The sequence below is a fragment of the Globicephala melas genome, chromosome 20, assembly GCF_963455315.2.
Source record: "Globicephala melas chromosome 20, mGloMel1.2, whole genome shotgun sequence".
Classification (NCBI taxonomy): domain Eukaryota; kingdom Metazoa; phylum Chordata; class Mammalia; order Artiodactyla; family Delphinidae; genus Globicephala; species Globicephala melas.
The window spans coordinates 12023678-12044318 of record NC_083333.1 but is presented as its reverse complement, the minus strand read 5'-3'; the positions used below and the strand labels follow the sequence as shown (position 1 = coordinate 12044318).

Below are 20641 nucleotides of genomic sequence, written 5' to 3'. Positions count from 1 at the left end.
GACTACCTCTTTATTCTCTCTCAACCCCAGTCCTTACACTTGTACCCCTGCCCTGTCATATACCCCCCAGAGCTGCTTCCTCCACCCCCAGCTCCTCCTGGGACATTCTTGTCATTCTCTCTCTCTTGATTTAAGACCATTTCTCCTAAGGCAGAGGTTCTCCTCTGACACCCATGACAAAGTTTCAGGAAAATCTATGAATCCCCTGAAAATCTGTACAAAATTGTCTAGTTGTGTGTGCAGTTTTCTGGAGAAGAGACCCACAGCTTTCATCAGATTTCCAAAAGGTCTGTGCTCTCCTCCCTTCCCCAATAAGGTTAAGAAACAGTACCAGTCCCAGAGACGACCTTTAGGAGGCAGATGGCTCACCCTTCCCCTTCGCCCCTTTTGGCGTACAGAAACTGGACTACAACTTCCAACAGCCTTAATTAAGAACAGGGATCAGAGACCAAGATGAACTTAGCTATACCAGAAACCCTTAGGGGTGTAATTGCCTAACCTCGCATCCCGTGGCAACCACAGGAATGAGGTAAGCGATTATCTGATGGTGAGAAAGAGCTACAGGGATGGGTCACCTGCGAGAAGATGAGCACTCTGTGTCCTTGCTCCTTCAGCTTCCGCAGCATCTTCTGCAACAGCATGAGCTTCCCAGATGCCTTAATAAGTGCCCCACCCTCATATGCCCCACTGGGAAGTTTGGGGGACTCCTGAAAAGAAGGCAGGAAGAAAGGAGGAGAGGGTCAGTGAACACGCCCCCGTATTCTGACTATGCCTAGAAAGCTGGAGGCCCAAATCCAGGCTCCACACCTTACAATTCCTATTCTTCTCAGAAATCTAGTCTCTGGCCTCCCAGCCCAACTCCAGCCCTGTGCTCAACTGCCCACGTTTCCAAAGAGCCAGGCATTTCACAGCCCCCAGCTCCCGTATCTACCATAGCAGCCACAGGAAAGAGATACGGATGGTTGCAGCACTTCTTAAGATCCATCATGATGTTAAGCAACGACACTTGGTTCCCACCTCCTCGTGAGTTCAAGGCCTCAAAATTTCGGGTCAGGATATACTTGTAGTATTTCCTAAAGCCCAGGGCAGGGGCATAGAAGAGACACAATAAAGGAAGCAATTATGATGTTGCATTTGGTCACCAACTCTTGGAAAGCTGCCACCAAATCCTCAACCCTGGGCCAGGTAACCCGCCTTGCATCTCACTTCTGCATGGGGCTCAGCTCCACGCGGACGATGAGCTCTGTCTTGGCCGGCATATTCTTAAAGACATCAGCCTTGAGCCTCCTCAGCATATGTGGCCCCAGCAAGTCATGAAGTTTCTTAATCTGGTCTTCTTTGGATATGTCGGCAAACTCCTCCAGGAAGCCTTCCAGATTGCTAGTAGCCAGAAGGAGAAAAGGAAATGAACAGGCGTCAGGTTCTTTGCCCCTGACCTCAGGCTCTATTCTTCACTCCAGATGAATCCTCCTCCCACTCATCTTCTCAGTCCCTCCACCTCTCCTCTCTGCAGACCACCCTGCTGAGCCACTTACTTAAACCTCTCTGGGGTGAGGAAGTTCAGCAGATGGAAGAGCTCCTCCAGGTTATTCTGCAGTGGAGTCCCTGTCAGCAGCAACTTATGATCTATCTTGTAGCCATTGAGGACCCTGAAAAACTAGAAAATGGGGCAAGGAAAGGCAGAGGAAAGGGCCCATCAGTGGCCAGTGGCTGGCCCACAGTATCACCTTTCCCTGCCTCTAGCTCCTATTTCCTTCAGGATCAGAGGCCCTCATATCCCTAGTCCTCTCCCTCTTCCAACCTGGACTTCTCCCCAGACTTATTCCCAGGCTTCCTGCCTCCCTGATTGCAGAAAGTCCCTGAAACTTTATTTTTTAGGACTAGGGCAAGTAGGAGTCCACAGCCTCAAGTTTCTGAGGCCTGGGTATCTCACTCACCTTGGACTGGTTGTTCTTGAGCCGATGGGCCTCATCCACCACGAGACAGGCCCAGCGGATGGAGCCAAGAGCTGCCTGATCAATGGTGATCAGCTCATATGATGTCAGGAGAACATGGAACTTCACCTGCGCCTCCCTCTGCCAACACAACCATTGTCCACTTGGCTGCCACCCCACACCCAAGCATCTAGGCCTCCACCCCCATTCTCCACACAGACACCCAGGCCTAACTGAGACTCCCAAAGGGAGCCCGTTGTCCTGTCCTCCAACTTTGACTCCATGCAGGGACTTTTGAATGTGGCCCCAAAACTTCCACCACTCGTCCAGGATGAACAGATCCATGTACACCCCTGGGAGTACCCACTACATCTCCAGGACTGGAGTGCAGAGGCGTGAGGGAAGGTGGAGGAAAGGAGGGAGAAAGCTGAACGGGGAATAAAGGAGCTGAAGTCCTGGTTGGGGCAACGAAACGACAGATCTGAGGACTTTAGAGGACATGAGATAGAAGGGCTTACCTTCATCTTAAAAGCTTTCTTGCCACCTTTGATGGCGTTGTCTTCAAAGGAAAACTCATTCTCACGAATGATGGCTCGGCTGTCCTTGTCACCCGTGTACGTCACCACATAGAACTTGGGTGCCCACATCTGGAACTCCCGCTCCCAGTTAATGATGGTGGAGAGCGGGGCGCTCACCAGGAAGGGACCCTTTGTGTGGCCCTGGGAGTCAAGGGTGGGGGACCATTAGTCTAGGCTCACAGTCATACAACCCAGTCCACTGCCTGCCGCACCCCTCCCCGCCAGTTCTCTGCCCTCACCCTCCACTCCCACCTTCCCCAGTCCAGGCTAGGCCTCAGCACGGCTGTCCCCCTCAGGGCCCGAGAGTCTAGCACCTCCTTATACAGTGAGTAGAGGAAGACGATGGTTTGTATGGTCTTGCCCAGTCCCATCTCATCAGCCAGAATGGTGTCAGTGCCCTGGGCCCACGAGAAGCGTAGCCAGTTCAACCCCTCCAGCTGATACATGTGCAGCGTGCCTCCAGTGGCTGTGATGAACCGTGGCTGAGTCTCGTATTTCACTGTCGGCTGTAGAATCAAGAAGTCAGAAAGCTCAGGGGAGCCATCAGCTGCTCCTCCGGTCTTGGCCTCCTCCTCCCCTCTGCCCGGCACTGATATCAAATGGGATTACAAGTCCCTCTCCTATGGCCTGAGCTTATGAAAGTTTCAGTCTGCAGTGCCTCCCCCTCATTCCTTAAAACAATACCCAGAAGCACTGTGGGGAAGGAAACTGGTAGAAGAGCCCTGTGTGCTGCTGTCTCTAGCAGCTCTCACTCCTGTGCCAAAATTCCTAGCACTCTTGGGGCAAAGCTGAACACTGAAGGAAGAGCTACTGTTCAAAGAAGTTGTTGAAACTCTGGGAAGTTCTGTCAGAAGCCCCCAGGAAATCTTCAATCACCATGGCTCCAGAAACGGGAGACAGGCCAAGTGGGAGGACTTACATCATTAGTAGGAGAGCTGGGAGGCCCATCACCCTGCAGCTCCTTCTTCTTCTTCTTATACTTGCGGGGCTGGGCGGGGTCCTCCCCCATAATTAGTTCTCTGGGAAAACAGCGGGTCTGAGTGAGACCTGGTCCTTGGACCCACCCCTGTCCTTCTGAACCCACTCCAGACCTGGCTCCCACTTTCCATAACCAAGATTTTCTCACATTTCCTTTCTCCCAGGTTCTTTACCCTCACCCCTGCGGAGTCCAGCTCTAAAGCCAACCCTCCCCACTCCTCAGCATCCCCACCCCATTACTCAGGCTAGGCCTCCTTTCTGCTCCTCACACCACCTCTTTCCCGACCCCGCCGCAAACAGCCCAGCCCAGGCTCCCACTGCCCTGAATTCTAGATTGGGTCCGTCCCTACTGCATCTCATTTAACGCTGGAGGTTTAGCTTTCATGCCTCTGTCCTCAGACTCCCTCTAACCCACGACCTGGCTCCCTCACCGGTGTCTCCAGTAGCTTTGTTTATGGTCTTCATATTCAGGGATGTTCATTTCATCTTCCTCCCACGTGGACTGGTCATATGGCAAGTCCCTCCATTTCACTAGATAGTGGTAATTTCCCTTCTTATCCACACTGTGGGGAGAGAAGCCAGGAGAAGGAGCAGGAGGAGAAAAGTAATATGTGTCACAAGTAGAAAAAGTCATACACAATTATCAGCAAGCATGCAGGCGTTGTCACCTAATCCTCAATGGTGGGCCTCTGAAAGGCAGTTTGGAATGGCTGAAGCTCTACCCTAACTTTTTCAGGATGGCTTCCTAAAAATCAACGATCACAAAACATCCCTGGCTTCAACATCGTTCGTTCATCTAATCAGTATTTACTAAACATCTACTACATGCCAGGCACTGTCCCAGGCACGGGTGATTGAGCAGAACTAAGCAGACAAATGACCTATTCCCATGCAGCTCACATTCTATTGGGGGAGGCAGTGATGAAATAGAAAAATAAAAGACAATGTAACATCAGTTAGCAGTAAGTACTGGGAAGAAAGCAGTGCCAGAAACACTGGTCTACATGAACCACGTGTTTCCCGTTCTGCTTTTTTACAACCAGATCCCCAGACTCAGGTGTCATTTCTTAAGCTGTTAGAAATTAAAAGCAGCAAGGACAAAGCAGTCAGTGCTGGGCTGGACCTTCCTCCTGGTTCCTCCCATCTCCATAGAGGAAACAAAGCCAGAAGGGCTGGGGCTGCAGTGGGAATTATCCAGTTAGATCAATTATCTGGTTAATCAACAAATACTAACATGGAGCCACAGCGCAGCAAGAATAGTGGCAGAACCCAGGTAGGCCTTCGCACGGACCAAGGACCAAGGACTCACCTGTGGTTGATGATCCGGTGGACGGTCATCCACTCTGGCTTGATGCCGAAACGATAGTACTTCTCCTCCATCTCGGCATAGTGCGGGTCCTTCACCTTGCGTTTGTCACTCTTCCCATCATCCTCACCAGAGCCGTAGTCGAGGGGTGGAGGCTCGTCCATGTCATTCTTCCGTTGATAGTTTCGGTACATTACCAAGTGGAAAATTTCCAGCTGATGGGGCACAGAGGAGGAAGGAATAGATAGTCCCAACATCCCGAGAGGACAAAAGGAGACAGGGCAGAGGCCGGCAGGGGGAATGGCATGGGAAAGCAAGCAATGAAAGAGGTGGGATGAGGGACATAGTGAGTTAAATCCAAAGCAGGAGAACGAATAACACGCCAGAGAACAGAGTCAGAGACAGGAGCTGGGTGGGGAGGTATTAATAAGCAAAAGGAGGAAGGGAATAGGGTTGTTAAGATTGGGGCTATCAGTAAAACATGGTTAAGACGGATAAGGAAAGAGATGGAGTTGAGGCAGGCTAAGGAAAGCCTATGTTATACCTAAGGGAAGGAATCTAATGGAGACTGAGGGAAAGAGAACTGGAGTCCAAGAGAACCAAGTGTGGAAACTAAGGGAGTTGGTAGGGTGTGGGCGGCCAGAGGCCTAATGTGAGGGAAAGCAGAGGGGATGGAAGATGAGAGAACAGCGGGCCAAGAGAGAGAATGGCAGTGAATGGGGCCCCAGGAGGTGGGGAAGGAGACGCCCTTGTACCTGAAGCTCCTTGGCCCAGGAGCAGTGCCAGTAGGACAGTCCTACCCACTTGACAAAGAACTCTCTCTCCGATCTGCCTTGAAGAGGACGTGCGGGCGGGGCATCTGGGTTCCCGTCTGCCTGTTGGGGGGCCGGCACTGCCACAGGGGGCTCCCCCCACCGCCAGTGTAGGATCTTCTGCACACGGCCTTTCAGCACGGGACACTTCGGGATGGACGCACACGAAGAGGAAAGAAAGAGGCAGAAAGAGCCCATCATTAGAGTAGGAGGATGGGGGTCCCACACGGGAATCAAAGGCTAGGTGTGGGGGAGAGTAGAGAAAGAAAGAGCCCAACCTTTGGGCCCCGGAGATGGAGGAGGAGTCGGGGCTGACAATAAAGCCTGAGAGATGGGCCCACTCACTGTGCATCGGGGACACAGCCACTCGCCGTTGGGGATGTCAGGCAGCGGGGGGTTCAGGCAGTGAATGTGGTAGGAGGAGATGCAGGCGTCACAGCACAGGAGCTCCCCGCCATCCTTGCACACACGGCAGTACTCCATGTGGTCGTCCTCTTCCTCCTTCTCCCCCTCCTCTTCCCCCTCCTCTTCATAGTCTTCCTCCTCCTCCTTGGCCTCCCACTGTACCCCCTCCTTCTCCTGGGAGGCCAAGGACAGACACAGACACAAGAAAGAGGATAAGGAGTGAGGCTGGAAGACAGAGGCAAACCAGGACAGCTAGATCCTAGAAGTGCAGAGAAGACTGCTGGGAACAAAGGAACAGGACTTCTCAGGTCCCCAAAATGCTAATTTTGGGGGCAAAGGAATGGGGGAGAGGATCAAACTAGGATCTTGGACACTTCAACATCTGTTACTGAGAAGCCCAGGCATCTGGAGGTAGGGAGAGGACAAGAGGAAGCAAGGAGGAAAGAGGTGGGTGGGTCCCTGAGGGCCGTAAGAGGTGGCACCAGTACTCACACAGTGGGGGCAGCTCCATTTGCCCTCAGGAGCCCGGTCAAGCTCAGGATCGAGGCAGACGAGGTGGTAGGCACGAGGGCAGGTGTCACACAGAATAATTTCCCCACCCTGCTGGCACACCTCACAGTAATCCTGGTGATCCGTCTCGTAGCCATCAACCTCCTCCTCCCCGGCCACTGCAGGACAGCCCAGGACTGTCATACACCCCAGTGGAGGCAAAGGGAACAGAGAGAGAGAAGGAGAGCAGAATGCGGGAGGGGAGAGAAAGAGAAAAGCGTTCAGTAAAGAGGTCAACACTACAAATAAGAAAGACAACGAAGGAATGAAAGGAAGGCTGAGTGACAGGACTGCACACAGCTGACACAGCTTACCCTTCTTCTTCTTCCTTCCTGGCCGGCCTCTCTTCAGTTTCTTGGTGCGGACAGGGCCATCAGGGCGGCCTGAGGCACTGTGGACACTGCCACTGTCCAGGTCTGACTCCTCAGCCTCTGGTTCAGGGCCCTCGTCACTCTGGAAAACATACTGCCCATAGCCCCCGTGGCTGTCAGAGACGCCAAATGGATTCCACTCCCCTCCCCAGGCCTTGGGCTCCCGCTCCCGCTGCCCTCATGGACCCTTGTGTCTGGACCCCCAGCCCCTGACCACACCCCAGAAATACAGTGGACGGGAGGGGCCACCCACCGAGCCTCCCTTCTTCCTCTTGCCGCCCAACAGCCCTAGTTTGATTTTGAGTGGGGCCATCTTCTTTCCCCGAAGCTTCTTGCGTCCATCAGGCACTCGGGGACTCTTACTCCGCCTCTTGTGGCCTGGACCTGAGTGAGGAGTGGGGTGACAGAGAAAAAGCCGAGGTCATGAAAGCCAGGAACAATGGAGGCCGCAGGGTTTCTGGACCTCTCTGTGGGTCTCACTGAGACCCCTTCCTGGACAGCATTTCTTCTACAACAATCAGGGCTGAGAAGACAAGAGCTCTGGACTATAATTTGAGAACATGCAGTTTAGAGGGTGAGGTGACAGTTGTTCCAACTAGAGGGTTTCTTACCTTTGCCCTCTTTGGTTTTGGCTCTTCGGATGGGTGGGGGCTGGATATCAGCAGCAGGGGGTGGTGGAAGGGCGGGGGGTCCGGAAGGTGCTATGGGGGTGGCCGATGAGACAGCTGCTGACACCTGCTCAGCTACAGCTGCGGCCGCCGCTGCCGCCGCTGCCGCCACAGCAGCTGCCGACCCCTTGAAGGGGTTGTTGGCGCTGAACTCTCTCCACTTGGCCCCAAGGATGGTCATCATCTTAGACATTGGGATCTTAGGATTCTTCTTAGCAATCAGGGGCCTGAAAATATAGAAGCAAGGCACTCGGACCCTTCACAGATGGTCTGGGAATACTGTCATTTCCCCTCACCAATTAAGTCTGTGTACCAGCTAGCATTCCTAGATGGTGAAAGTACATCCTATGAAGAATAACATCAATTTTGAAATAAAGAAATAAAAAGTTTAAGAAGGGAAAAAAAAGTCTAAAAAACAAGAAAAAAGTATGAAGAAGAAAAAAAAAGGCAAAATAAAATTTAAATGCAGATTAAAAAGGATAAAAAGATATGAGATTAATAAAAAAGCTCTGCTTTGGACAACTACTTTACAGTTCCTAAAACACTTCCACACACATAATACCTTATTTCCTCCTCGCAATACTACTAGGAGTTGCTATGATTCTCTGTGCTTTTCTAAAGAGTTCCACGGGCCCTGATGAAGGGTCCCATCAGGTGGAGTCTGATGGGCCACACTGGTTCTGCTCTGCGGTGAGGTGTTAAGCTCTTGTGAGGACGTGGGTGACCCCGGTGCTGACAGAAGCACTGTCTTTAGTAGTGAAGCAGTGAGACAACGGGACTAAGGATAGCTACCAGGGACTGAACGCCACTAGGGGCCAGGCACTGAGTGTGCTGAGCTTTCCATCCATCATCCCATCAAATCCCCACAAGACCCCATGAGGTACGTACTATGTGCCTATTTTACAGATGCGGAAACTGGAGATCAAAGAAGTGAGCTGCCCAACATGACACTGGGACCTGAACCTCAGCAGGCTGCCTCCAGAGCGTTGAACGGCTCTGCTAAAGTGCCTGCTCCCCAAAAGGCATCTCTACTGTTCTGTACCCTACTGCGGGAGCCACTGAAGCTCAGGTCCCACTGTCAGCAATGCATCCTCCGTGATTACTGGTGTCTAACGAAGGGACAGAGGACTTGATAACTGAGCAAAGGAAACGGGGGAACACGGATACCACCTCCCCGCTCCAGTCTAGAGAGAAGTCAGGCAGGGGAAACTGGAACTGTTAGACCAAGGAGGGCCACCTGTCCTCCTGATAGTCTGTCACCACAGAGGTTTCTAACCTAGCAGTGGTACTGTGACCCCCCAGTGAAGGGTTCCTGACTGGAGTCCTTGGATCCTAGGAGTGCAGGAATTCCCTAAGATGACATGGGGAATTTTATGCGTATGTGCTGTGAATTTCTCTGGAGAGCAGTTTCTTAGCTTTCATCAGATTCCAGAAGGGTCCAGGGCCTCCCCCAAATTAAAAGCGTCTGCTCGAGAGGGCTCCTCAGCCCTACCGCACCTCATGAACTGGCTAAAGGCTTTGTAGTTGGTGAGTGTGTGGTAATCCTCCTCAGAGAACACATGTTCCACGTCCTCCAGGCCCCAAGTCAGAAGCAGAGTTGCCGATGACTTCTGTTCCACCTGCTGGGCGAGACCAGGCTTCAGTCACGCAGGGGTCCAGTCCTGGGCCTCCCACACGCCTCTCTACCCACCCACCAGGTTCCCTGGGCTTTCTGCTTCCTGCTCCATTCCCAGCCCAATCCCACTCCTCACAAACCACAGCCTCTCCACTTAGCACCCTGCTCGCCCAGGGCTCTCCCTCCTCCACTCCTCATGCCTGTCATTAATACTGATTTCTCCCCTCACTCCCTAATTCTACTCACCTTTTGCCCCCCATCTCCCTCCCCTTTTTTCCGCCGCTTCGTCTTCTTCTCCTTTTTTTCTCTGTGCTTCCGTCTCCGTTTCCGACCTGGTCCAGTTCCATATTCACTGCCTCCACTCTCTGACTTCTCCCGGTACTCATCTCGCTCAGAGCCAAATTCCTCCTCGCTGTCCTAAGGGAAAGAAATAAAAACACTATTTCTTCAGCCCTTCCTTGTTCCAGAAACTGTTCTCAGCACATAACATTTATCGTCTCTTTTGATCTTCACAACAATCCTATGATAGTAACATCTATCTTTATCCACTTTTTTGTAGATGAGGAAACTGAGGCACAGAGACCTAAATAAATTGTCCAAGAAGACAGAAGACTGCTAGGCTCTAAATTCATGCAGTCTACCTCCAGAGCCTGTGCTTTCAACCGCTTCTCTGTGCTGCAGGGCAAGTCAAGTTGACAACTGGGCTCTTCACTAGGCCGTGGTGAGTGAGGTTAGGGTCCCAGACCTGGGAGATACAGGCTAGCAAGCGGGGGTGGGGTCAGGTAGAGGGGATCAGGCCTCCCTGACTTCAGGATCCCCACAGTAATCAAGACCAGAGAAAACGTAGGTCTCTAGGGCTGGGTCTCCAAGCCTAGCTGTAGAGATAGGAGTCCTGAACACTTACAAGCTTCTTGCGTTTTCGGGCTTTTCCTGGCTTGTTCTCCTTCTGCTTCTTGGGTCCTCTTTTTCTCTTCTTCACACCCAGTGCTGAAGGCAGCAGCCGAATGTCATCCTTATCTTTGGGGCAGAGAGCACCAGAAAACCTAAGCCTCTAGGTTCCCAGTCTCTGCAGCCCCTTCCCTTCCTCACCTCCTCAGTTCCCGCTGCTCTCTAGGAACTCCAGCATTAACTCTTCCAAACCTTGCCTCCCTCCGCTGGATGCAAACAGAGAGTGTTTCGAGTACTCTGGGATGCTCGGGTTCTGAATGGGAGGTCAGGGGTCAGAAGGGAAGAACGGCCAAACCACTCCCGTCTCTCCCCTCCTACTAACAAGGGACCAGGCTCTAGGCCATGGGCTCTGACTGTGGCAGGTCCTTTTAGTCGCCGCCAGGGCTCCTCCTGCCTTCCCCCTCACTTAGCCAGCTGGCATCCTGCCCAGGAACTGGGGAAGCCATGCCCAGCTGCTGGCCTGGCCTGACCCCAGCACTTGGAGTGGGGAGACACAAGCTGGCAGCTCCCTAAGCCAGATGCTGAGACGGCAGAGCCAAAGGTGGACACCTGGGTTCTCACACTAACACCCTGGGGCCCTGACATCCTTTTTGTGAGGAGGGAGGCCTCTATTTATATTTCCTCAGATAATCACCAAGCCTCCTGTCACCCCAGCACAGCCCTGGAAGAAAAGAAATCCTCAGTCAGGCATATTCACTTCTTGCCCACAGGATCACAGTGTCTAGCTCCTTTGTCACACCCGAACCCCATCCAAGAAGGTCTCCACAATTACCTAAACATTCCTCCTCCTCCCAAGGAGACTGGAAATGTGCCTTCAAATCTATATACTCCTCCCTGTTCCCTTTGAGAACTCACGGACCCTGCCCCTTTGTCCCCTGGTCTCACCCCTTGTCTCCAAATTTAGTCCCAGACATCCTAACCCATTCATATATAAGCAGTATGGGAGACCCACACAAAGACACGGGCACAGACACAACCCGCATATGCATTCTCAAATGCACAAGCACCACATACTCATGAGCACAAACCCAGAGGACAGCCTGTACCTGCTTTCAGCAGGGCTAGGTCCCTGGCTTTCTCTCCAGATGTCTCTGTCAGAGAGAACGGGGCTGGTTCTTCCCAGATGTCCCCTCTCCCCATTCTCCATGACCCCTGTCGGACTGTGGAGGCTTAGGGGGCAGAAAGTAACTCCGCGAGGAGGAAGACACCAACGCCACACAGACATGAGGCCCTGTTTGGCCTCCCTCCCCCAGCAAGCACTAGATTAACCCGCCAGACCTGTCTTGCTCAGGCAGAGGCAGCTGTGCAGGAGGGGGAAAGTCTGGGCCTGGCCCAGCCCCTTGCTCTAGGATACACAATCCTTCTTCCCACAACAGCCAAGGGAAAATTAGCCACAATTAACACTCGAGGCCTTGGTTTCCACTGCCTCAGAATCTGGGCACCCCCTTCCTTCATTGCTACTTCTCACAGCTCCAGCATCCTGTGCCCTCTTGTGCAGGAAGACACTCTAGGACTGGGGGATTGTGGCAGCCCCAGGTGTGGAAACAGAGTGGGGACCCTGATAGGAAGTCAGTAAGACGCCATGCCCCAGCAGCCCGCGCTCCCTCACCCCAGGGACCGCGGCTAATATGAACATGGAAACGGAGGCCGCCGGGGCAGAGGCAAGGGCAGGCCAACTGGCTAAGGATCAGGGAAATGGCCTCGATCTCCACCAGCTGGGGGGTGGGACACAAGCCCTGGGACCTCGCAGCCAGTTAACTCCACTCCCCACCCCAGCGGGAGGTTCCCGAACTTGGGAAGACGGCCGTGGTGCGGAGAGGCAAAGTAGACGGCGAGGAAAGGAAAGGGAGGGCAAGAAAGCAAATCTAAGTCCCAACCTCTGTCTCACCAGCCACTCAATGCTGGCCTGGAGCCCAGACTCTCCCACATCCCGGCTCAGATCTCGGGAAGACGGCGAGGGAGGAGGGCGGCGAGGAGGGTGGGCGGAGCCTGGCGAGCCAGAGGACGCAGGAGGAGCCTCGCAGCGAGCCTCGCCTCCCGCCCGCCCCTCTCTTCTTCTAATCTCACCATCAATCTCTCACACATATATTTATTTTTTCTCAAATTCCCCTCCCTCCCCCACAACGAACCACCATAATAGGTCTGCTGCACATGCGTATTGCATGCAGGGGGTGGGTTTGTATTTTCAGACCTTTTGCAAAGAAACTACCAGAATTTTCCGCACCACCCACAACCATTCCCCACCCCCACCCCCAAGGAATCACATCTATATATTATGTTATATTATTTCTCTAGACTTGCCAGAAGGGGGAGGGAGAAGAAATGAGTTTTTGGCTTCCTGCTCCCTTCCCCCATCAGCACGAGTGCTATTATTTTAAACGTTTAACAATGTACGGAGACTGGAGAGGGGGGAAGGGATAAAATTGGTCTTGGGTAAGAATGTAAAACAAAATGGTGAGAATCAAAGCCGTCAGAATGAAAAACAATAGAAACCTCTAACACGTATAAACTCATCTTGTAGAGGAGGATGAGGGAGGGCAGCCTGAACATACTGCCTCAGAGGAGGGTTATTTTGCCCACACTTAGGTAGACAGAAATAATGGGCAGACTAAAAATATTTTCCTGAAGTTTTACCTCAGAAAGTCATCTGAGAGGGTGTATCTGGGTCACTCGTTTGACTTGGAGGGCTGAAAGGGAGATAAAATTGCCCAGGGAGAGAGAGTAGGTGGGTTTTCATTTCAAATATACCATTTTAAAAACATTTGACGATGCTTAGAAAGCAAAGGGAAAAGGGGAGGGAGTATTGACACAAAGACCCATCTCGACCTCAGATTCTTTCATGCCCTCCCCTTCACAGACCCAAATCCGGGATCAAAACCCCCTAAATACCGCATTCTAAGTTCGGAATACACATAGGCGAGAGCTGCTAATGCCCTAACTTAACCTGACATCCTTTCTTCCTCTCTTTTTAGCACCTCTGCTGTCTTCCAGGCAATCCCCTACCCACAATTCTTTATTCCTTTTCCCTTCTGCAAAATCAGTGGGCTCTCTGGGATAACTTTTAAAAAACTTTTCCGGTTTTCGGACCAGCCTGATGGGAGGAGAGGTGGATTTTATCTTGTTTCCATTAGATACACATACCCCCCCTCCGCCGGCCCAAGAAAGCACCCCACAGTCCCTCAAAGGCTGTCTCAACTAGACAGGAACATTTGCCACTGAAGCCACACAGATCAATACGACAGTTGTACAAAGAGTATGTTGTTAGACGTTTTGAAGTTTGGTGCATTTGTGCTGCACCGCACCAAGACACCCGAAAGATGCTCACTTAGAGTCTATTCTGAAAAACACTAGCTGAACACTCTGGAGAGTGGCCGGAGTGGGACCACTGCTGGGCCCCCCGCGCGAGGCAGCGGTCAGGCCCCTCCACCGCGGACGGAACTGCCCAGACAGTGCGGGTGACTTGTCATCCCCGGGGAGGGGTGCTGAGTGACGGTCAAGCTGCGGAACAGCTGGGTGGGCAGTTCACGCCCCCCAACGTGGTCAGGGTGTGGGTGGTTTCAGCGGGAGAGTGAGTGACAGTGAATGGCAGCCACGTGAGAGTCACAGCTGGGCAGCTAGGCCACCCCAGACTGACGGGGTCATGGTGGGGGGGGCGCACTTGACACAAAAGAGCCCAGAGCAGAGGAGAGATAAAGGGGGTGGGGTTGGGGGCATCTGGTCTTCCAGACACTCTCCTCTCTGTCCCCAATTTTCAATGACTGCTCTCCGTAGTACGAGCCGGAGAGAGGGGGCAGGAACCAGTCTCATTCCAGGAAGTGGTCCGCGTGGAGTGTGGCCACCACCTGCCCCTAGTCGTCAGCCGCCCGCAAACATTCACCCGACCCCTCCCCCACGTGCCACCGCACGCTCCAGAGTTGGCGGGCACCGAAGTCCCCGCAGGTGCGGGGGGGTCCGATGGTCACCCGCTCCCCCCGGCCTTCCCAACTCCTGACGGGGGGGTGAGGGCCGCGGTCCGCTCCTCGCAGGCAAACCCCACTTCGCCTCGGTCCAACCCCACCGGGGCCGAAGCCCCAGGGGCGCCCGCTCGGCCGCCCCTCCCCCACGCGCCCCTCCCCCACGCCGCCGTCCGGCCGCCAGGGTCTCCGCGGTCCCTCGCGCGGCCAGGGAGGGGGCCCTGGCTTCGCCTCGGCCGTTTCCTGCCTACCCCCTCCCCGCCGAGGGTTAAAAAAAAAAATCTCCTCCTCCTCCTCCCCCGAAAGCCGCGACCGAGTGGCCCGGTCCGCGCATGCAGCTCGCGCCCAGCGCTCTCCAACCCGGGCGGCGGCGGCGGCGGCGGCGGCGGCGGCGGTGGCGGCGGGGGAGGGGTGCGGCGGGGGAGGGGAGGAGGCCTGGCCCGGCGGCCGCCGCCGCCGCCCGCCCGGACCGCCCGGACCGCCGCGGGGCGACGGGCCCGAGACGGCGCCCCGCGCCCCGGATTCGCCTCGGCTCGGCCGCGCGGTGGGTGCCTCGCCCCCGCCCGGGCCTTGCGCGCCCGCGGCTCCGGCTCGGTCTGGGGCAGGAGGGGGGGCGCGGGGGGGGGAGTCAGCGGCCGCTTACCTGGCGGTGGGGGTGGCGGCGGCGGCGGCGGGGGCAGCGGCGGCGGCGGCGGCGGCGGGAAGAGGTGGCAGCCGGGGGGGCTGTGGCGGTCGCGGCCCCGGTCGTGGCCCGGCCCGCGCCCGAGTACTCCCTCGTCGTCGTCCTCCTCGTAGTCCTCGTCGGCCGCCTCCACCTCCTCCTCCTCCTCGTCGCCCTCTTCTTCCTCCTCTTCTTCCTCCTCCGACACCACCATCTCCTCCTCCTCCTCCTCCTCGTCCCTCAGAGGGGAAGCCATCCTGTGGCTCTGGCCCCCCCACCACCCCCCCACCCACCGCCCGCCCGCCTCCCCCACCGCTACCACCACCACCTCCTCCTCCTCCTCCTCCTCCTCCTCCTCCTCCTCCTCGGCGGCGGCGTCCTCCTCCTCCTCACCGCCTCCCCCAGCCCCCAAAACCCCCGGGCCACCCCCCTCCGAAACCCCCCCCTCGGGGCCGCCGTCTGACGAGGGGGGCCAAACCACCCCCAAAAATTTTCTTGGGGAGAATTGAGGACTTTTTTTTTCTTCTCTCCTTCCTCCCGAGAGAACAAGAGAAGAGGATTAAAAGAATATATATATATATAAAAGTTTTCGACTTCTCTCTACCCCCCTCTCCGTTGCTTTAAATATATTTAAATTCTGAGGGGGGCGCTCAGAAATATTTCTCAGAGCTGAGGCACTAAGATGGCCGCCTGGAAATTATTTTTAAAACAACCCCCCCTGCAGCACCGCCACCCCCTCCGTGAAGAAAGGGAGAGGGGGGAAAAATCCCCTTTTAAAACAAAATGGCTGGCTTAATATTTCATTTTTCACCCCCCCATTCTCCTCCTTGTTATACCCCCATCTCCTAGCCTCTACCCAGAAACCCACAAATTTCTCCCTTTTTTATAACTGATTAGTGCACAGATTAATAGAGATATTTTCCTTGTGTACTGAGTGTGTGTGTGTGAGTGAGTGTGTGTGCGCGTTGGGGGGGGCATGAAGGATTTCTGCATAAAACAAAAATGGCTGCTGTGACTAACTCCCCCCTTATAAAAAAATATTTGAGGGGGGGCATTAATCAGTACTCATGCTCAGTCTGACATCAGCATAAATTGTTAAAGGTTAACTAGTTAGATACTAGTCCAACTAGATTTAAATTTTTTTTTCTTTACTAGTCTCTTCCTCCCCACCTCCCTTCTCTTAAAGAAAAGCTTTTTTTTTTTTTTCTGAATACTTCAGAAGGGAGTGGTTTGATGTGAAGGTTTTTTTTTTCCCCTTCAGGCATTGAAAAGGAAAAAGATGAAATATATGTTTATATATAACTCTGTTTCTACATACCTCATTGAAGTCAAAACGCATTTAATTGTCTATGTATCTTTTAAGTGAGAAGGGGTACTGGATTTTTTTTTCTTTCTTTAAAAAAGTGATAGAAATCCTAGTGACTTTTGGGGGAGAGATATGAATAGATACGATGATTGAGTTTTTTTCAAAGGAGTCCATGTTTGATTCTCCCCTTTGCCCAGCCTTTTCAGTGATTTATAATTGTAAATTTTATCCTCACTCTTTTCTCCTTTACCTCGCCTTCCCCTCCCCCCAATTACTTGAATATAAAATTCATCTGACGTGGGAAATTGATTTAGGGGGTAAATAGAACAGATTTTTAGAATAAAGGGGAAAGAGTTAAGTCTGAAGATTGTGAAATTATTTTCTCTTTTAAGTCTGAAGATTGTGAAATTATTTTCTCTTTTCTCCTGTTTTCAGTATATTTCCCTTCCTCCATGATCTCCAACACTGATAGAGTGGAAGAAACTGAGGTACCATGAAAAAGAAAAGTAACTGGGACTGAGAAAAGGAAAGAGGTAGGGGGTTACACTCAGATTTTCATCTGACTTTCTGACCCATGGTTTCCCACTGTACTCCAATGTTTATCTTTAAAGTGGTATCAGGAATCAGATGGAAGGTTGAAAAGGAGTCCAAAAGTAGCGTTCTCATCCAGAGATTTGGTCAGAGAAGTCATAAAATAAAACTTGCCAGTTGAGCAATGCTAGCAGAGGAAGAAGGGCAAATAGCTCAGTTCAACCCTATTTCGTTCTTGTCACCCTTTTCTTACTACAGTTTCCTCCCATTCTTTTGATCTCACTTTGACCTTTTCCTTGCTTCCCATCCCATGCCTGTGGAATCATTTCTCTCCTGGGTTATTTCTCTGTCTCTTGAGTATAGCTGCCAGCCACCCAGCAGCCCCTGAAGAAGGAGAGGTAGGTAGGCAGCAACCAGAAAGTAATAGTGACAGGGCATATTTTTGCTGACAAGGTTTAAATATTCTTTATTGATGTGCCACCCCCCAACCCCAGCTAATGCTCTTTATTGAGCATTGATTTCCATCTTTTTCTTAACCTGGACTTCGGAGTTCTCTTGTTTCTGCTCCCATATCATTCCTGTACTGAGTGTAACTCCTATTCTCTTCCATTTGATTTTGTTATGTCCTCTTTCCCGGTCCTTGTGTACTAGTCCTTCTGGGTATCCCCCTCTTTCTGTACATGGGCTTCTGTGTATGTGTGTCTTTATTTTTTACCGAGACTGTCCTTTCTCATCCCTTGACTCCCAGGCTCTGTCACCTCTAAGTGACTTTCCATCTCTGTCTTCTTTCTGTTTACTTCTGTCTTCCGGGCTCTGACTGCGTGTGCCTCTTCCTCATGTGTGCCTGACTCCCCCTCTTTCTGGCCTCTCGGTGTGTGTCTGGGAAGAGTGTCCCCACGTGCATGTGGGCAGCCCTGCGCATCATGGTGCGCCCTCTCCCTCTGTGCTGAGCGCCTCTGCCTGCCTGCCTGCCACATGTGCCATGAGCTGCAGGTGTGGGGGGCGAAAGGTGGCTGTGTGCATCCCTGTACAAACATTCATCGTTCTCTCGAGTGCGCTTTGCATATGGATCTGTTAATTTGCCTGATTCTCCCTCTTGTCCGTCTCCTCCTCTGCCTGCCTGCATCTCCCGTTCTCTCTTCTCTCCCTACTGATCTCTTGATTTTTCTTCTCTCCTTGTTTCCGCCTGCCCCTCTACCTGCTTGCTCCTAGCATGGTGTCTGCCTGCCTGTCTGCTCCTCCCGGACTGGCTGGCAGCCTCTTTCTCTCTCTGGTTGTCTGTCTGCTTCTCTGGCTGTTTGCCCACCACTCTCTCTCTAGCCATCTGTCTCCCCGCCTGCCTGTCTCTATCACTTTTTTAGTCTCCGTCTCTTGGTTTGTCTACCTTCCAGGCCCTACCATGGTTCCCTGTCTTGGTTTGCCTCTTATCTTGCCTTCTACTTGTTCCTTCTCTTCTTTATGTCTATTTAGTTCATGCTTTTTCCTGGCCTCCCTCTATGTATGTCTTCTTGCCTGTCTACTCTGCTTGCTTGCTGCTGTCCCACTGTTTAATGCTTGTATCTTTTTAGTGTGTCTGCTTATCAGCATTTTCTCCCTCGGCTTCCGCTGTTCCAGCATCCCATCAATGGTGATAGTCTCGCTACCGCAGACCTGTCAGTGACCCCCTTGCCCCAAAGTCTTACCTGCCTTCTTGCCATATCCCCTACCCTGCCTTCTCTCACTGCTTGCCTCTGTTTCAGTTCTTTCTTTTTCTTTTTATCTTTCTGGCCCCTCACACAGTCTGCCTGCCTCAATCTTTTTGCCGTTTTCCCAGTCTCTCCTTGTCTTTCTCCTTTTTTGCTATCTGTCTGCCTGGCTGGCCCTTGCTGTCCACATCTCTGCTTGCTTTTTTTCTCCTCCTTTTTCTATCAGCTTTTACATAGATAGTGCATACACATGGTACAAAATTTTTAAAGTACTAAAAGTATCCAGTATGAGAGTAAGCCTCCCTCCTACCCCCCACTTCCTCTCCTCTGAGGTAGTCACTACACATTTCTTGGATCTTGTTCGAGAGAAGAGTCTACACATGTACGTCTAATTGCTTTTTGCTGCACTCCTTCCAAATTCTGTCCCCGTTTTGCTGGATGCTTCTTCCTCTGTCAGTCTGTCAGTACTCCTTCCCATTTCACTGGGCTTGCCATTTCTTGCTTCTTGTTTTTTTGACTCTATTTTATGGTACTTGTCTTTTTGATTGACTGCTTGCTAGTTACACGCTTTTACTACCAGGACCTGAGGTGTGCTTAGGAAGGGCTTGCCTCTGTCCTAATATCCTGTTCTGCTCTGCGTCTTGAGTTGTCCTGATGACCACACGCCGTTGCTGGTCTCTTCATCACTGAACTATGTATTAATTGAGAAAAGCCATGAAAGCACTGGTAGTACTGAAAAATACCTTGTAAATATAGGAACAATTAATAAGTACAGATGGTTTGTAAGCTGAGCTTACATGCACATGGAGTAGATAGGGGCCCACTCTGCTTTTCCCAGTCTATATGAATTCTTTAAAGGAATATGAATCTAGATCCTTTTAGGTTCAGCAGTACTCTTAGGCTGTTGACCTAGGCCTGTCCAAGAAGTTTGTCTTCCTCCTAGTCTAAAAAACTCTGCTTCTTACTAACACTTTCTCCCTTTTTCATCCTTCCTTCTGGCTCTTCTCACATGCCACCTTAGAGATGTTATAACTCCTTGGGGGAAGCACAGACAACAGCCTCTATCCAGTTCTCTTCAGAAAGATGATGATAAAACTTTTACACACAATGCACTGTTCTTTCATTTTTGCTTTTTCACTGCCTGTATTCCTGAATTTAACTGTTTCAGCCTCTATCTCTGTCTCTCTCCTCTTTTTCCCTCTCTTCCTCTCTCACTTCTCTTTTCTTGGTTCTGTCTTTCCTCTTAACTGTCTGTCTTGGGCTCCATTCTAGCCTCTCTTTCTGATTGGCCACCTTCCCTCTCTTCTGTCTGATTGGCCTGTATCCCTCCATCACCCCATCTGTCTGCTGGATTCTCCCTGTCTGCCTGCAATAATGTATGTGATAGCACTTTATAAATTATAAAGCACTATGTAGTATAAAACGCTATTATCACTTTGTCTTCTTTCTTTGTTTATTGTTTTCTTTCTCTGTCTGCTTTCCTTCTCTCTCTCTCTCCCCCTTTCTGTTTGTCTGTCTGTCTGCGTCCCTCTTGGTGATCTTGCCTGCCTCTCTGTCTCTCTGTCAGTAATTCTCCTTTCTCTCCTTGCCAGCTTGTCTGGGTTTTTTGCCATGCTTCTTCTCTGTGTGCTCAGTTCTTGTGTCTCTCCTTCTGTGTTTCCAGGTTCCTCTCTATTTCTTTTAGCTGTCTATTCTGTCTGTCCTGAGGCCTTTCATATGTGCCTGTGTGTCTTGCTCTCTCCAGCTGCTTGTGTCCCTGCCTGTCAGTTCCAAAGTGGGCACCACTCTGCTTTTTTCTATCTTTCTGTACTTCAAAAAATAAAAATAAAATAAAAAATTAAAATACCGTATAACTAATTGGTAGGAGAGATTTTTTTTGTTTTTAATGAGAAGACCATTAAGGAAGTGAGAACAGGAACTCAGGAATACAGCTGTCAAATGCAAACCAGAAATTAGATGCCAACCCCTGCTGCTGCAAAAAAAAAAGAACAAGAAAATTGTAAGGGACTCCCAAGCCAATAATAAGATTATTTATTGAAAGCAAAAGCTAGAAACATCCAGAGCTATAGTTTCTAACCTTTTTTTTTTGGATCATAGAAAGTTATAAACCCCTTTCCCCAGAAAAACTGTATCTACACAAAATACCACATATGTTATCCTGAAACCTATGGAGCCCAGGTTAAAACCCTGATGTAGGGAACCTATGAGAATGATTAATAGAGCACAGGCATGAACTCATGCAACAAGAAGGTCAAAGGACTGAAAAAGCACTTTGCAGTCTGTGATTTACTACCGAAGGAGATGTTAAAGAGATTCCTAGTTATCTTTTGAAATATAGAAG

The 20641-nt window shown here is 51.6% G+C and overlaps 2 protein-coding genes across 12 annotated transcripts in view; one reads left to right on the top strand and one right to left on the bottom strand.

The window, feature by feature from the left end:
* Nucleotides 1-15042, bottom strand: part of CHD3 (chromodomain helicase DNA binding protein 3) — a 25102-nt gene extending 10060 nt beyond the window's left edge. For 4 of the 7 annotated variants that reach the window (XM_030861518.2, XM_030861525.2, XM_030861519.2 and 1 more), the window contains exons 1-20: nt 14761-15042; nt 10121-10233; nt 9463-9633; nt 9099-9223; nt 7545-7828; nt 7187-7317; nt 6877-7027; nt 6506-6699; nt 5954-6187; nt 5552-5755; nt 4800-5011; nt 3922-4053; nt 3432-3531; nt 2827-3018; nt 2453-2653; nt 1938-2075; nt 1536-1657; nt 1207-1380; nt 932-1073; nt 576-707 (exon numbers count right to left, since the gene is read on the bottom strand). In XM_030861518.2, the coding sequence (XP_030717378.1) occupies nt 576-707; nt 932-1073; nt 1207-1380; nt 1536-1657; nt 1938-2075; nt 2453-2653; nt 2827-3018; nt 3432-3531; nt 3922-4053; nt 4800-5011; nt 5552-5755; nt 5954-6187; nt 6506-6699; nt 6877-7027; nt 7187-7317; nt 7545-7828; nt 9099-9223; nt 9463-9633; nt 10121-10233; nt 14761-15034 (3426 nt within the window). In that variant the 5' untranslated portion in view covers nt 15035-15042. Of the gene's footprint in view, nt 1-575; nt 708-931; nt 1074-1206; nt 1381-1535; nt 1658-1937; nt 2076-2452; nt 2654-2826; nt 3019-3431; nt 3532-3921; nt 4054-4799; nt 5012-5551; nt 5756-5953; nt 6188-6505; nt 6700-6876; nt 7028-7186; nt 7318-7544; nt 7829-9098; nt 9224-9462; nt 9634-10120; nt 10234-11210; nt 11965-14760 lie in introns of those variants that run through there. The other 3 variants (XM_030861521.2, XM_030861520.2, XM_030861527.3) reach the window with 3 other exon arrangements.
* Nucleotides 14537-20641, top strand: part of NAA38 (N-alpha-acetyltransferase 38, NatC auxiliary subunit) — a 24079-nt gene continuing 17974 nt past the window's right edge. For 3 of the 5 annotated variants that reach the window (XM_070044530.1, XM_030861559.3, XM_060291037.2), the window contains exons 1-2: nt 14537-14661; nt 16520-16617. The gene's annotated coding sequence lies outside the window, so the exon portion shown is untranslated. The remainder of the gene's footprint in view (nt 14662-16519; nt 16618-20641) is intronic. The other 2 variants (XM_070044531.1, XM_030861560.3) reach the window with 2 other exon arrangements.